General features: G+C 33.9%; 2 protein-coding genes across 5 annotated transcripts; both read right to left on the bottom strand.

Moving 5' to 3' along the window:
• Positions 1-489: 489 nt before the first annotated feature.
• Positions 490-7,863, bottom strand: LOC114380858 (protein RBL-like). Of its 3 annotated transcripts, none has more exons than XM_028339945.1 (6): positions 7,725-7,863; positions 7,526-7,624; positions 5,756-6,843; positions 5,414-5,675; positions 5,017-5,154; positions 490-1,106 (listed from the first exon to the last, which is right to left on the bottom strand). In XM_028339945.1, the coding sequence occupies exons 1-6, from the start codon at positions 7,741-7,743 to the stop codon at positions 1,096-1,098; spliced, it is 1,617 nt and encodes a 538-aa protein (XP_028195746.1). In that variant the 5' UTR covers positions 7,744-7,863; the 3' UTR covers positions 490-1,095. The 3 variants fall into 3 exon arrangements, with proteins under 3 accessions (XP_028195746.1, XP_028195747.1, XP_028195745.1); XM_028339946.1 differs by having other exon boundaries at positions 490-962; XM_028339944.1 differs by lacking the exon at positions 490-1,106 and having other exon boundaries at positions 4,732-5,154.
• A 1,340-nt stretch (positions 7,864-9,203) lies between these two features.
• On the bottom strand, positions 9,204-12,205 carry LOC114382739 (probable prefoldin subunit 2). 2 transcript variants are annotated; one of them, XM_028342328.1, is made up of 2 exons: positions 12,040-12,205; positions 9,204-9,978 (listed from the first exon to the last, which is right to left on the bottom strand). In XM_028342328.1, the coding sequence occupies exon 2, from the start codon at positions 9,972-9,974 to the stop codon at positions 9,534-9,536; it is 441 nt and encodes a 146-aa protein (XP_028198129.1). In that variant the 5' UTR covers positions 9,975-9,978; positions 12,040-12,205; the 3' UTR covers positions 9,204-9,533. The 2 variants fall into 2 exon arrangements, with proteins under 2 accessions (XP_028198129.1, XP_028198130.1); XM_028342329.1 differs by lacking the exon at positions 12,040-12,205 and adding an exon at positions 11,951-11,991.
• Positions 12,206-16,930: the final 4,725 nt, after the last annotated feature.

Genomic DNA, 16,930 nt, shown 5'->3' with positions numbered 1-16,930 from the left:
GTTATTGATCTTTTCTCCTTGATATCCACATTAAATGACAACTCAATGCAGCCTTTGAGTGAAAATATAGTAAATAAAGGTGTCAAAAGGGGTGGATTAAATGAATTTTAAAATTGAATTATTATAAAGGTTAAATATATATATATATATATATAATTGGTCAAAATTCAATGACTTTTTTAAGATTTTAATTTTTCACATTTTTCTTATTCTTTGATTCTCTAGGATTAGAAAATTAATTAATTATTAGTTGATTATTTAATTAATCATGGTTGAGTCTCTTAAATTTGAAGACGACACTTAAGGCATAGGTCACACTAAAAAGAGGCGTTTCAGATAAATTATGAACATGCGAGCACACAATATATATATATATATATATATATATATATATATATAAAGTTAAAAATTATTTTCAGAAATTATTTTCAAAACTAATAGTAGTACTAGTACATCTACAGCAGAAAAAATGAAAATAAAGAAATAACATTTCACAATACTCTAAACCGGAACACCTTCATTTATACATTAAACAGTTTTGGACCATTATTAACAACATACACCCCAAAGTAGTTGAAATTAAGACTACTTAAAATCGACAACTGAAGAACACATACATCGAATAATCGAAATACAAATAGTGAGATCTTAGTTTAAAAATTTATGAACACATTCAAATAACTTCAAAATCACTACCAACATTTTTAAGTAAACTTTCCATGAAAACACATAAAAGCTCCCATACAACTTGAAAGTCTAAAATTCATAACTTCTAAAGTACAAGTTTTGATCACTACTCAAAATAGCAAAAGCAAAAGCAAAACAATCCAACTCTAGATCATTTTACTCCAGCAAATCATTCAAGCTCAAATCATAATAATCATCTTCCATATGATCTTCATACCCTTCATTATCCATGGCATCTCTCCATCTCCATTAAGGTCATCATCATAATTATGAATCTACAAATCATCAACAGGGTAACACTACCATCACCATTAGCTTACTCTCCATCTTGATTGAGGCTTCTTTATTTGGAATATCCAAGTAGTCCATATATATATCTAAACTCTCATGTTAGACGAACATTCATCATTATCCATAACCTAATTATCATTGCATGAAATATCATTTAACATTATAACCAAGTTTTCCTAGGTTGCTTCTTGGCTAATTCATCACAAATAAATAATTCATCATTTCTTCGTACGGACTTAAAATTACAAAAGCTAATATTCAACTGCTAGTAGATAAAAATGAATCTCAAAGGCACTCAAATTATGCTCACACCCAAAGGAACTGCATGCAACTTTAGTATTTTAATGGAAAACTTTTTAGAGTTCTATATGTCCACCCCCATAAGATTCACGCCATTTTGATTTAGTTTTGGTGTTCCCTAGAATCGTGCCTATCAAAAAAACTTTTATTCATTAAGTCTTCAAACTAAGAATCAACCTTAGTTACTTTTAAAACACTTACCACCATCCTTTTTGAATAGTCATATAATCAACTTTTAACTTCAAAATCAACTTAAATCTAGGACTAGAGAGTAATTGAGGGTTAAGGTAGTAGGTTACAAGATGCAATGGCCTATGGAATTGTTTGTCTCGTCTTTCATTAATGATATCCTGTAGAGGCATATATAATGAAGAAATAATATTACTAGTCAAACAAAGACTACCAAAATTTAAACTAAACTGATAATTTATCCTGTAGACACCATTGAAGGCATTTTGCATATTCTCTTTTGCCCAATCCATTTCCTCATATCACAATTGGCTTCTCATCCGAATCAACCAAACAATACACTTTGCTTAGATAAGCACCCCTCAAACAAATCAACAATGTTTTTTTAAAACTGCTTATCCATAATCATATTTTCAAAAGACTTCCCATCCTTTGTCTTTGCAAACCTAGATTACCATTGTCTTGATGAGAACATTCTAATCAATGCTCCTTTGTTGTCATTGAGAGAGATCCTAAACTTAGGTAAGATGTGGGAAAGCAAGTAATGGCAGATCCCACCAGATCTTTTCCTTTACTCCATTTTTCCTGCAACTTTGTAGTTTGCTGCATTATCTGTCACAGTAAGGGCAACATTTTCTTCATGAATCTCCACAACAATGTAATCTATCATCTTAAAAAGTCTGTCAACTGTTTTTACAAGTGGAAACAAGCCAACTAGGCTTGAGCCTAGCCAAGTTCATGATTACAAAACCCGAGTCTGACTTTTTTAATGTTACAGGCCAATTTTTAAGGCCTAGCCTGTTTGAAGGAGTAGCCTAACCTAAGTCTACTTACATGGCCTGTTTTATATAAGGCTTATAAAAAGGCCTATGGGCCTTTAAAAAAATAATATTAATGACTATATCTTTTTATATTATTATTTGGAGAAGGGAGGAGATGGAAAATGAGGGAGCTAAAACCCCTCCCTTCTAACATTAGGAGGATTTTGAATTGGAAGGGGAGTGAAACTGGTTTGTAATTTTTAAGAGTGTACTAACAAAATTATTCTTGAAGTTCTATTTCCCTTTCTCTTCCCTTCAGTAATTCTTATTACTATTATTTTCCCTCTCCTCCCCTAGCTAACCAAACAAGGGGAGGGGAACCTCACTTCTCCCCTTCAACCAAACCAAAAGAGAGAGCCCTTTCTTTCCTTTCCCTCATTTGAATAATAGTGTAACAAAAGTAATATGGGCCTCCATCTTTTGATGATCCACCCATCCATCATTATGGTACATTTCATTTTCTTTCAATGAGCTCTACATTCTTCAATAGCTTCCATAGTCGTATTCATTATTCTTTAAAAATTTGACTCTACAATGTTATGGTAGGATGGTGGCTTAAAGTTAAACTGTATGCTATGTCTTGCAACAAATTCCATCAAACTTGTCAAATTCATCACCTAACCATATTGAATGGCCTGGCATCCTTGTAGAAAAAGGAAGCAATTGCGTTCTTCTTCTCTCAAATCCTTCTTAACAATGTTATTGATGGTGGAATGACTGCTTTCTCCCCTCTTAAAAATATTTCCCCAATGGTGGATTGATTTCTTCCTCCCCTCTTCAAAATGTTTCCACACCTCTCAACCTCTTCATTCCCTTTTCTTTTTTCCCTTAAAAATGGTATTGGTTTCCTAATTGATTTCTCTTGCAATAATAAAACAACTTCATACATTTTTTTCCTCACTTTATCTCTAATAGATTTGCAAGACCCAACATTTTTGTGTTCTGGCCAAATGATGCTTCAATCAATAAACCCCACCAATTATTACCGTCTACATTGTTTGCATTTAATTTTTTGGGAATCCCCATCAACTGAGATAACACTTTCCATCCTACATCACTCCTATTTCCAGGAGCATTTTTCTGCATTTAAAAAACCCCACTCTCACACTCTCGGCGTCATCAAAGCGACCAGCAGCACCTGCAACACCATTAACTCTCACAGCACCACTACTCCCACATGAAAACATTTCAAACCAGCATGATACAACACCAAAACAAGTCAAAATTAGAGAAGCAAAGGAGAGAACAACTTTACAAGCACTTAACCCAGAAGCAAAGAAGAAAGCAAAAGCAAAAGAGAAACCAAACAACAGAAGCAATCAAATAAAATATACCAGAAGCAGTTGAACCAAAAGCAGTCCAACAACCCAATCATATAATGAGGCGGAAAATTAAAGAAAATGAACCTGGTCAAATGGAGAAGATGAACACAGAACAAAAATCTGAACGGTAAATGAGAAGTGGCACAAAGAGGTCAAAATGAGCAGGAAAACAAGTTTGAGAATTTTGATAATGTGGGGCAAGGGTGGGTCAAATAATGGATCTTTTTTTTCTTTTTTATGCCAAACTAGAATCAGCCTATTCTAAGATTTTAAGCTCACTATTATGCAATCTGACCAACCACCCCAAAACAAATTCAGCACAGCATAGGATTGTAGGGTGCTTGAAAAATCATAAGATCATGCAATCCTACACAATTTTTAACAAGCTTTACAAACCCTCTTACACCAACATCCATATCTGTATATTAAACAAAATACAGGACACTGTAAAGCAAAACAAATCTACATTGAAGTTTAAACTATACTTTAACAAAAACATTTTTTACATGGGACCACACACAATTTAAACAATAAACACAAATTATTGTTAAAAAAGAAAGAAAAAAACAAAAACTAAATGCAGAATGCAACAGTGCATTTATACAAAAGAAGACCACAAAGCAAAGCATTGAACATGCTTCAATAAATACAAAAGCAAAAGGGGTGTGGATTTTGCATTAACCTCAAACAACTCCCCCCCCCCCCCCCCCACCCCCCATACATCAAAACTCCACCCACAACAAGATTCATCAACTCAGAATGGGATTGGAAGTTAGGCCTTTGTATGAGAATGGGGTAAATCAGTTTAGAGGAAATTTTGGGGGAGGAAGAGAGATGTTTATTGTTGGCTTTGTTGTTATTTACATGTGACACTTAACATACCAACAACAAAGTGTGTTGTTCATTGCTCCAAACAATAGCCATCCCATGTTTAGAACAAAAAAAGACAGACATATGCAATATTTGAGGACCTCCACATGCATATTTTTTAGTTATAAACATAGTGGTAAAGTTAATAATAAGATTATTTAATCAATCAAATCAAACTAATTGAGAAATTTATTTAATATTGCTAAGCCAAAGTTTCAACAAGTTAAAATTGGCCAATTCAAACATATTCATATGAACTCAAACCTATATGGACAAAACTCTATTATCAATGAGGATGGCCAGAAAAATATAAGTTAAAGGATACATCAGCTTTCACTAGCCACCACCAACTTAGAAACATAGGTCAAGGATAGAGAGAAAGGAGGCAAGTTTAAATAAAGCTATGCAAAGGTAAGTTTTTTAGAAAAGAAAAACAAATAAAGACAAAAAATAAAGAAAAAATAGTGCTTTTGTAAACAAGAATTTCATATTCTACAATTATTCATCATAAAGCCCACCACCATGAAAACCGTTACCATTATCTTGATCGGCCAAAGATTTGCTCTTAGGTTTTTCCGATTTGCTAGATTTTGAAGGTTTCTTAACTTTTTCTGCTTGTAATTCCAACACCTTCTCTGAAGGTTTCCGCTTTCTTTTCATGCGCCCAGCATCATCTTCATATTAATAGAAAAATAAAATATTATTATTAAATGGATAAGAGGAGTCAGAAGTTCGTATCAGAAAAAATGCATAGACAATACATTGGCAACTCAACCACCCATTGGGGATAAAAAGGGGGACTTTTAAGTCTAATCTAAATAAAATTGGGGAGACTTGAAACTTTTTCGAAGCATAATTAGAGACTAAATGAACTCAGATTCTAAAGAACTCAAATACTAAGCAACAAGCATATAATTCAAAGCATGCCATTACCTTCAAGAGGACTTGATGCATGATTCATCATATGTCCATTTGGTCCAGCTTCTTCTGAAAGAGGGGATCCAGTGTTATTGCTGTCCAACAACTTCGAAGAACTTTCTACACACTTCTCTTGCTGCTCAGGAACATCGTGACTAGGGGTTGATGGCAAGTAACATAACTCTTCTTGAGACATATCAGAATCACTGAAAGTGGCATCTTTCTCCACGGTTACAATGTCAACTTCCTCATCTTCATCAACATCAGGTCCTTTAACCTGCAAGCATATAACATCAAGAAAGAATGGGCAAAAAGAAAGAATGATGTCCATGACCAATCGAATAAAAAACCTTTTACCTTCTCAGTCTCAGGAATCAGATCAAATTCATCTTCACGCTCTACATATTCCTCATTTTCCTCAAGCTCCTTGAAATCAGGAGCAAATGCACTCCAGTTCTCAGTATAATCTTTTGCCCATATATAAACTAAACCATTCAGCGAAACAGATACAACAATAGGATGCACAGGATGCCATGCTAAATCTATCAGAGCTTCCTTAGGTCCTTCCAGGATTTTCACAAGATGTCCAGCTCTATCCCATATGTAAATCTTGTGCTCACCTTTGCTAGCAGAACCACCAACTACCCACTCACCATCACCACTGAAACAAGGTGCTTTCCAGTGTACCTTTGTGATGGAATCTTGAAATTCCCGGAATAAAGTTAAACATTTTGATCCAACAGCCTTCAAATTCTCAATATTATTTAGATCGTTGTGGCTCCCACTCAGGTCATCAAGGGCTCTGACTTCATCTTTCAGAGGCAGAAGGTTTTCATAGATTCGTATTATTCGATCATTTGAATTCGTGAGCAGATACTGCCCATTCCTGCTGAACACAATGTTCTTTACAACAGAACCACCAGAGATCGGAACTACAGCACGCACGTCACCATTTTTGTAATCAATGACAAGAATTTCCCCTTTTGAGTTTCCCACATAAACCAGAGTCCCATACTTATTAAAACAAGCAGCAGTTGGTGTGAAGGAGGTAATTCCATCAGAACATTTATTACGTGAAGGAGGGGTTGGTCCATTGCATGTCTCTGAGACAGAAACTTTAAGTAAAGTTGTGTCTCCTGTATTCAGGTCAACAATCATTGGAGCACATGAAAGAGGACATGCTAAGCAGAGAGACGGGGTCGAGGATCCTGGATGAAGACGAGCTTGTAGAGGGGTTTGTTGCAGAACTATCCGCGTTATTTTCTTACCACTCATAACATCCCACAATAACAATGATTTATCAGCAGCAGATACAAGAATTCGATGACCATACTTTGACCAGCAAATGCTGGTTATGGGAGAAGAACATTCATCATCACGCAGAATTTTAGCAATGCCTCGGGTTTCAAAATCCCAAATAACACAACTTCCATCATTGCATCCAGCTGGTGGTTCAATTGAGCAAATCAAGATCAAAAGTGAGAAAATTGATATTGAAAATAACTCCAATAAATATTTAATAGTAGTTCAACACTTGCTATAATATTTACGCCACCCACATTCGAACAAATAGCACACAAACCCATTATTGCCTCACAAACTTATTCCAGTATAATGGTAAAGTAAACATCAACTACATCATACACACGTTTATCCAATGCATTGAGCATCAATTGCATCATTACTACGTTAGGGAAACATGTATGCATACCCTTTAATATTTCTTCATCGCCAAGCCAAGGCATGAAAAAATTAAAAACAGGACTCCGGCCTTGATGCTAGAATCCCAAAATTCCACATAAACCCCACAAGAAAAAGTGTCCAAAAAAACACCCTATACATACAATCTGAGTAAAAATAACGTCCTTTTCTTATCTGGGTCATCAGGGAAAAAGGGAATTACTCACTAAAGTTCGCTACTTCAACCTTGAAATCGACATTAAAAAACATAAAACTCAGTTTTTTACCCACAACCCATTTTCCAAAACCAAATTATTACCATAAACACAGGCTACCAAAAATCAAAAGATAAAAACTTTGCACGAAAATGCATCAAAGGAGAATACCCAGAAAGGACAGAGCAGCAGTTGAATATGAAAATAAGAGAGGCAGAGAGAAAGGGGTTACCAGCAAGAAGGGTGCCACGGCGATTGAAGGCAATGCATTTCATACAGCCATGTTCCAAATACTCCTCTATCACTTCTGGGAAATCGCCCTGCAATGGATCTTCAATATGGTGCACAATACAACGTCAGCAAAACAAAAAACAAGGAAGATGAGTGAAGTGTAGATAAAAGAAAAGGGTGCGAGAAAAAAGAAAACGAACCAATGATGGAGGCGTTCATGGTTTGTTGTTGCTGGAGAGAGTGTCAAGATGCACAACACAAGTGTAGCAGAGAAAAAAAGGGAAGAGAGAGCAGCAAAATTGAAAAAATGAGGGAAAGAAAGAGGGAATGAGCGAGAAATAAAATAAATAAATAATATTTTGGTGTTGCCGATGATGTCTATATCTTTGGTAAAAAAAAATAAAAAAAATTAGAAATAGGATCCCGGACAAAAAGGACTTCCAGTATATTTTTTTTCAATAAACAAAAATAAAAAAGTGGACTAACGAGATTATATTTTAAATATAAATTAGACTAAATACGAACTAAATTATATAAATATGCATACTATTGTTTATTTTATACATTTAAGGATTTTTTTTTCAAATTAATTATCAAAAAAATAATAAAAAGTTATTTAATATGTGATTGGTTATCAATTCAAATCATTCGTAGTCTATAACAAAAAGTGTGTCCTTGTTTTTTAGGTTTTCGAATCTCATTTGCCTTCATTTTTAGGTTTAAAAAATTAACAAAGTTGTATTTTTGGTCTCCCATCTTATCTTCAGTTTAATTAAAAGATGAAATACATCGTTGTTTTCATTAACCAAACAGAATATAACACGTGACAGTCATCATTCAATAAGAACGTGACATGTGACAGTCAACATCACTTGCTAATAGTCAACGTCCAATTGTGGTATGGGGAACAAATTCGAAATTGGAAGACAAAAATACAATTTTGCCTAAAAAATAGAAGAAGACGCAGAAGCAAGGTATTTGTTGATGTTAGAAATCCAAGTTTAGAGTGACGCCTTATGAAACATGCTCAAAATATTACTTCTCCACTAAATAACAAATTTAGCTCTTAAATTTATATTTCTTATCATTTTAGTCTCTGAATCTAATAAAAATTCAAATAAAATTTTGATTTATTTTTAGATTTTATCTGAGTCCCTAAAATTAATCTTTATCTCTCATTTTAGTCTCAAAATTTTATTATTATTAACACTCAAGTCCCTAGAGTTGGACCAAAATGAGAAAACTAGTTAATTTTAGAGACTTGAATGAAATGATGAAGGAATTTATTTGAGTTTTTCTTAATTTCAAGATGTCAACTAAATATAAATCCAAAGATTAAATTGACTATTTACTATATATTGAAATGTGTTAAAGCTGGTTTGCAATGATAAAAATAGGTTCACAAATATGTTTTCAGTAGTTTAGACTATAATTTTTTGTCGGGCAACAAACACCACATTATTTTTGTCTTGTAACAAAAACTATCCCAAACCAGAAAATAATTTCTCTTTACATTTTTCAATAATTAGTTTGAAAAAATGCCTTAAACCTTCTTCCATTACTTCTTTCTGCATTGTTTCAAAAACCAAATTAAACATAAGGTGCTTAGGAAAAGCATTTTACCCCAAATGAAACATATCGATACATAAGAGAGACAAAATAGCTTGATCACGCGATTATATGCTCTAGTCTTGCATACAAAAATCTACATAAACACAAACCAATGAAGATAAGTTTTTTTCAGCCCAAAGCAATTAAACTTAAGGTCATATCAAGGTATACTTGCTAATGAGCGTGGTTGGAAACACGTCTTGGATCCACGTTCAAGCAGCAAAACCACGTCAAAATGATGCAGAAGTTACATTTACTTGCTTCTATATGGACGGAACATGAATCTAATTCAGACACGCACTTAGTCTACATATAAAACAAATCATCAAACTGCATGCACCCAATTGTAAGACAAGTTCTGGCTACTAGTTTGAGGAAACAAAATAAAAATAGACAAATCATTCACTTCCACCTGCAGGACCCACAAGAACCCCCTGAGCAGACCCTTCCTTCCTACCAGATTCATCCTTCACCTCAGCATCAGCCTTCCTTATCCTGATTTTATATTTAGCCTCAAACTCAGAAATTTCCTTTTTCTTCTTTTCCAACGCCTCGTTAAGCCTTGCCACAACCTCTTCGAGTCCTTCTTTATTTCGCTGCACAGCAGGCAAGACCTCTTTGATGGTTCTCTCCACAAGCACCCCTCCAATCATACGATAGCATCGTCTAGATTGGTCAAGTGGTTGAATGGCATTGGTAACCAATGTGTGCTCACTAACTTCCATCTCCAGTTCAGTTATTTTGGAGTAAATTTGGTTGAGCTCAGACCTCATTGCAGCATACATATTTGCTACTGCTTGTTCATTTATTGGTTCCTTGCCACCTTCAGCTTTGGCCATGATTCTACACAAATGAAAATAAAGCATCCTCAAGGTAAAGAAAGAGAAGTGTAATAAGAATAAACACAAGTATACTAGGAAAACATTTCAAATATTATTAGCCTTTTCTTTCTATTAATTCAGTATAAACCATTTTTTACAGTGCTATCCATTATATGAAGAGATATAGAGTAAGATGCAATAACATCAACAAATAATATGAAAGCAAATCCAAAACAATGCTAAACTTCACGTGTTTTGCCTATACTTTCTTGTAAAACTCTATATAAGATGAACCGCAGACAGATAGAGTTCATTTATTTCTCAGTAATTAATCAAATTAACCCCTGATAATGAAAATTGTCTACTAACAAGTTTATGCATTCAGCAATTACATTTCAGTTGTCACCAAATTATCCATCAAGGAATGAACTTTGGAAAGTAAATCTACCAATAACCAACTTGGTGAATAAAAAAAGACAAGGGGGCACAATTTTTTAACTAGCACAAACAGACGCAAGAAGAGAAAACAGAACTGCTGAATAGATTTGAGACTAAATATTGTTATAGACCATACATCATTGAAAGAAAGAAGCTTTCACAATAATCCCCCAACCCTTGACCCTTCATGAGCACACCCAACTCAAGCACACACACAGTCAAACCCCCTTCCCTCCATGCACAGAAGTCAAATTAATCACTACTGAGCAGAGATTGGGAAGATGCAAGCGGTGGTGGTCTGGTAGGTGAACGGTGGGGTTCTATGCTCATGAATCTTGATGAAGGGTGAAGCTACCAACTAAATAAAGGTTTCAATTCTAAAGAGGCAGAAAAAAGTAACAAAACAGTGTTTTCCGAAGCCGTGTTGTGGCCGCAACTCTTTTCACTCCATAATACCATCCTGTAACGGTATCGCTGATGGGAAAAACCATTGCACTCGTTTTTGGTGTAACAGAACGATATTTAAAACCTTGAATGATCCTTTAGATAATTTCTACCCTCTGATCTATTATCCTGATTTTAGAACTTAGATATAAATGGAATAATTATATCAGTTAATACTAGCTTTTTAGTAAAAAATAAAAAGGTACTCATCTCTTCAATGACGAGAGAAAGGTGTCACAGGTTCTCAAGAAGGACCATTTTGATATGCAATCATAAATAAGAAAAGGATGTTAGTTAGTTCATTTACAGACCAAATATCTAAAGGCCAAATGCATTGCTTGGTGGGTGGTGGCCACCACTAAAAACACTATAGCAGCTGGCATAGTAGCCACTTTAGCAAAGAAAGTGAGAGTAACCAAAAACTTCATAAATTTGTAAAAACAGACATTAGATGGTCCAGGGACTATTAAAAGTTAATAACTTTTATTTTATACCTTAGGAAGAAAGAAAAAAATAGCAAGCCAGATGGAAGAGGAATAAAAAAATAAAACAGCACAACGATCACACACACAAAAAAAATCATGCCTGGGTTAACTATATTATTATGAGCATAGCAGTAAAATCTAAAATCGCATTCAGCAGTAGTTATTAGTTATTACAAATACAAACAAATGACATGACCTATCCTTTGAACAAAAGGGAGGACAAGTACATAGACACTGATTTCTGATCCCTAATTAGTTTGAGGGTGTCAATGGATTAAAAGCACCTAATTCGTTGCAGAGCACTGGAAGAAGTGGATTAGGTTAAAGCAAGAAGTTTGACACCTCATAAGAGCATGATTCCATGACAGTTGATATCAAATGAGTACAACAATTTATGTAACAAATTTTCCACTGATCAAAGAGATAACAAGTTAGTAGCTTAATCATTAACTCAACTTCAACAGTAAAGTTTGAAACTTTAGATGAACAAAAATCAATCATGCAATCCAATACACCTCACAAGGGCATAGAATTAGATTTCAACGGCGAAAATCAATATCCAACAAACTCAAAAACCACAGAACCTCATCCATCAATTAGATTATTTCCATTCACGCAATGCCTAACCTTCAACATGGAATCAACACTAAAATCTTTTCACGTATCTGAACACACGGTGTTCAATTGAAAATAAATTAATAAATAGAAGAACTTACGAGATTGAAGGTCAAAACGCAGAAGGGGGTCGTCGTTCTACCTCGCCGTTCAACACTGTTTTGTTTCAGCCACAATAGAATAACAGGAACGCTAGGGTATGCGGCACCAGCGTGATCAATTTCACCGAACGATCTTAATCGTACGGTCCAATAGAGCCTAACTCTTTAGGGAAAGGAAAAAAAAAAAAAAAACTAACTTTGATAACTATTTATTTTGAACCATAGTACTTGTTTCACGAAATATTATTGATTTCTGAAATCCGGAGATCAAAATATATATTTTGATGTTTGTTAAAAGGTTATAAAAAAATATTTTTGTTCAGAATTCATACTACACAAGTTTCTTTATCTTTCTAATTCCTATTCATTTAATATTTTGTTTTAAATTAAAAAATTCAAAAATATTCCTAGAAATTAAAAATAGGATAAAGTATGTTTTTTCATCCTTAATTTTTTTAAAATTTATTATTTCTGTCTTGAACTTTTCGGCGACAAGTCTTAGTCCTCAAACTTTTTATTTCATTTGGTGTTGTAGTCATTTTCTTTTATTTTGGATGCTAAGTAATTACATGACATTTGTTTTATTACATTTTTTTGATTAAAAATTGCATGAATAATGTATTCTTGAAAGGATTAACAATTTATGGAACCTTATAGCAGCCACAAATTGCAATGATCAAATAAAGAAAAAACCCATTTAAGCATCATTTCCTCAAAACACATTGTTCCCTCCTCCACCTTTCAATCTCATAACACATTATTTCTTTCATTCTTGAAACCCAAACCTACTAACCATTCACTACTCGAACTTGTCCCTCCCATCCCCACCCTTGAGTCCTCACCATGTATTCTCACACATACAAATAAGAAACACAATGCATAACAACATAGCATAAACCTTAATGGCATAAAGTAAGATGAAATAAGTTTAGATCATTGACAACGACTTTGAGGTCGTCAGTAGTAGTGACGATGTCAACAGTGTTGTCATTTTAGTTAGAATAAGGTTGGACTAGACGCGGGCGAATAATGTGCTTAAGATTGAGCGTATTGGAATTGTAGGGCAAAAGAGGCAATGTATTATCAATGTGGTACTTAAGAGAGGAATTAGGATGGTGCATTTGAGGATAGGAAGAAGAAGTACCCCAAGAAGATCTTCATTGCCATTTTAGATCAAAGTGTATAAGGTTGGTGCATTTTAGATCTAAGCATTTTTTGTCTTCTTTTATGCAATTGAATAATAGATCTAGAGTTGTGATAGTAGTTTTGAAAAGTTCAAATGAAGCCCTTAATGTTGAAATAATAGATTAGGATTTTTGAATTTGGTTTTGGTGCTTAATGGGTTAAGTTTCTTGTTATTTGTCAGGGATATTTTGGCAAGTAATGTCATGGATCAGTCCATATATTGTTTCCCAAGAGACTCGTACAATATAAGTAATGCAACAAACTATTAACTTAGGCTTAAAAACAATACAAGAAAACACTAAAAACACAAACTTCAAGGAAGATTTGTGAAGTAACAAACATATCAAGTGATAAAGCAAGAAAGTATATACTTTTTATGTGGTTTTAAAACAAGAAAACACAATTAAAAGGATGTTACACGAATGGTAGAAGTTATTGCATGGGTCAATTTCACATATTCTTTAGTATCTTCATGCATTAACATGTCATACATACCTCATTCATGCTTTAATGTAAAAATCAGTCAATAATTTTTTGTAATCCTAATTCCCTAGGTAGAAAGAGCCTTAGATACCTCCCCTGAGTCAGGATTCCTAAAAAACTTAATGAAGGCACTAGCTTTAAGCTTTGTGATCATAAGCAAGGGCAAATCCAAATGGGTTCTATGTGCACAGGTACCTAATACATCTCACAGGAAAAACCCACCAGTAAGCTCCCTTTGAGAAGATGTTTACAAACTCTTTATGGCTAGATAGATTTGGCTCCAAATCAAGAAAGTTTGGGCTAAGGAAGCCTAGTATCAAAAGCTGAAGATATATATTTACAATATGAGTTTTGATCTATGTCATCTCTATACTATTTTCCTTCCTAACAAAGAACTCTAGTTGTATTTCAATCTCCTTATATAGGTTCAACCTTCTTATATAGGCACTTTGAAGATTACCATTGCACCTTGTCTCATAGGCCAATGATATCCTTTGTGAGTTGTCTCCAACACACAACTTGTTCTTCCTCCTTCCTTAGTTGTAATAGTTTGCTCAAAACTTTGAATTTTGAAACATGTTTGTTGGTGCATGTTGTTGCTCAATAACTCATGACTTCTCTTTTTTCCAGCATAGTCATGGTGAGGCTTGCCACTTCTTTAGAAAAGTAAGTCTTTTGTAGAATGGTGTTGATCTTTTCTTGATTGTTATAGATTGTGAGAGACTACATTTCACCTTCATGGTTGCCTTTCTTTTGCAAATAGACTCGTTAGATTAAGAAAGCTTCACTAAGCCATGTGCATCAGTAAACTATTACGTGACATAGATCTTCATAATTCTTGGTCTGTGCTTCTCGACTGTGTAGAAATGTTTGTCTTCACTTATTTCCTTTAACATTGCATCTTTTTATGATCCTTGTCATGTGTAGCATTTGATATCTACCCCTTGACTTAAACTACCTTCATAATCATGCTTATAGTCATGTACTACTTTTGATATTTGGGCTTTGACATAGAACTCCTAATTGCCCTTATGCTTCTGATGTTGGATATGCTTCATATTTAAGAATCAAGGTCGTAGGTTGTTCACTGGTCGATAAGTGTACTGATTCGCACAAGTAGTATAAAATGACAAGATCAAGTATTGTATCCTCAAAGAATTTGTTTTACCTAGACCATGTACATTCAATATGTAAACACTCATATGGATTAAAATAAGGCAAATGTTGAGTTCTGAACTAGAAATTCTATTTGAACATAAACTAAATATCTAAAGCTATAGAAAGTGAAAACTATCAAGTTAAGAGCGTTGGAGGGTATTCTACTGAATTTCTCTTGATGTCTAAAATGTATTTTTCTCTATTTAACGTTATTCTAGTGTTCTTATGCTGAGAAATTACTCAAACCATAATTCTTCACATGAATGAGCCTAACTCTCTTTAGACTTCGTCCTTAATCCCTCAACAAACTTGCTCTAAAAGAGTTGCACTAAGCCTACAACATAAAATGGACTAGATCATCGCACTTCATTCCTAGACATACAGATTTCTAGCTTGCACTATCAAGTTCTAAGGTTTTAAAGCATTTCCCAAAACTAAAAAACCTAACTACACATACAAATGGGTGATCAAGCCACAAGCATGTAAAATAAGTATAAATAGAAACAATGAATATAAAAAAATAACATTAAATAGATAGCAAGAATATTACATCAAGATTGTTCAGAAGAACTCCCCAACAAAGAAGCTTAACATTCCATTACAAGCAAAGCTTCAAAACTAAGAAAGAAACTATCTTTGGTGAAACAAATTGGAAGAAGATGGTGGAGGATGTCTCCTCCAGCCTCTAAACCCTAAATCTCTCTCTTTTCTTGAACTAAGCTCTCTTTGTTGCTCTAAACTCGTCTCCCTTTTTCAAAACTCCGTCAATCTCAATGTTTTAAAGGCTCTTGGACTATTAAACTTCCGAAGGCTCGCATAGCGAGCATGGCTCGCTAAGCGAGAGTTAGTGAATTTCCGCTTAACGAGAGTGGGCGCGCTAAGCGCGAGAAGAAACAACATTCTCGTTGGGCGGGCTGGCTGCATGCTGAGCGCACAGATCTCTGACTTCTCCTCTTCTAGGGTTTCCCATCCGCTAAGCGGGCAAGATGTCTCACTAAGTGGATGCATCTCGCTGAGCGGATATGCTTCGCTAAACGAGTCATCAGCTGCTTTAACCTTCTCTTCTTTGGCCTGAAAATGAGTTGGATTCAACATTAGGTCACAAAATTGGAGTTCCTAACCTATAAAATCACATAATAAAGAAAATTTGTACAATTCCTACAAAAAGAATCATAAATAGGAGGCACAATGCTATTTCTTTGCAAATATTCAATACCAAACTAACTCATGAATAATAACTAACATAGGCTAATGCTTCACAACTTTTCTTCTTGCTTCTTGATAAGTCTTATTTTTTGAAAGCACTTCAAGCCAAAATATTAGTAGCAAAAGTCTAAAGGACATAAAATTTATTTCTTTAAAGTTTGTTTCATTAAAACATGAAAATCATAAAAGGGTTATGCTTTAACAATATGTTTGATTCCTTGTCTAACCTGTTCGATTGACCAAGTTGAGTTGGGTTTTAAAATTGTTATAAATGTTCTTAATGAGTATTAAATGCTCTTAATATATAGGAAGATAAATGCTCTTAATGACCTATTAAATAAGAAGATAAATGTTTTCAGCTCCCGTTGGTCCGTTTTGTTTTACATTTCAACAAAAAAAATCATTACATTATCATTTTACAATATTGATGAAGCATTAACCATTCTTTAAATCCTTAACCATTTATTGTGGAGCGAGAAAATAAAAAAAAATTATAGAAGAGACATAATCTATTGAATATGAAAGACAAGAGATATATTAGCAAATTGCATAATGTTTTATATAAAAATTTGAAATATTAACTAAGGAGGTGCAACTTAGTTGTTCAACCAATATTCATGAGTTATTCTAAACCAACTATTACTTGAGTTTGATTCTTATGGATTCAAAAACATTAATTACATTTAAAATCATGCACATTTTTTTTTAATTTTGACAACTCAAGTATGATCTAATAATTAATTTATTGTTCTTAGAATTTGAATAATAAATGTATTATTTTTTTAAATTGAAAGAAAAAAACTAAAATCAAAGGTGGACCACATTTTGCCATCTCTTTGACCTTCCCTCGTTTTCTCTT

Source organism: Glycine soja, chromosome 13 (assembly GCF_004193775.1).
Source record: "Glycine soja cultivar W05 chromosome 13, ASM419377v2, whole genome shotgun sequence".
Taxonomy (NCBI): domain Eukaryota; kingdom Viridiplantae; phylum Streptophyta; class Magnoliopsida; order Fabales; family Fabaceae; genus Glycine; species Glycine soja.
Note: the sequence above shows the minus strand (reverse complement) of the source record. Positions and strands in the feature narration are given on the sequence as shown.

Bases quoted from the DNA above. Each gene is read 5' to 3' on its own strand.
- LOC114380858 (XM_028339944.1), bottom strand. The intron at 6,844-7,525 runs GTAACCCCTTTC...TTGAACCACCAG, and splicing joins CCGTGGCACCCTTCTTGCTG to CTGGATGCAATGATGGAAGT. The intron at 5,676-5,755 runs GTAAAAGGTTTT...ATATGCTTGCAG, and splicing joins TGATTCCTGAGACTGAGAAG to GTTAAAGGACCTGATGTTGA.
- LOC114382739 (XM_028342328.1), bottom strand. From the start codon at position 9,974: ATGGCCAAAGCTGAAGGTGGCAAGGAACCAATAAATGAACAAGCAGTA.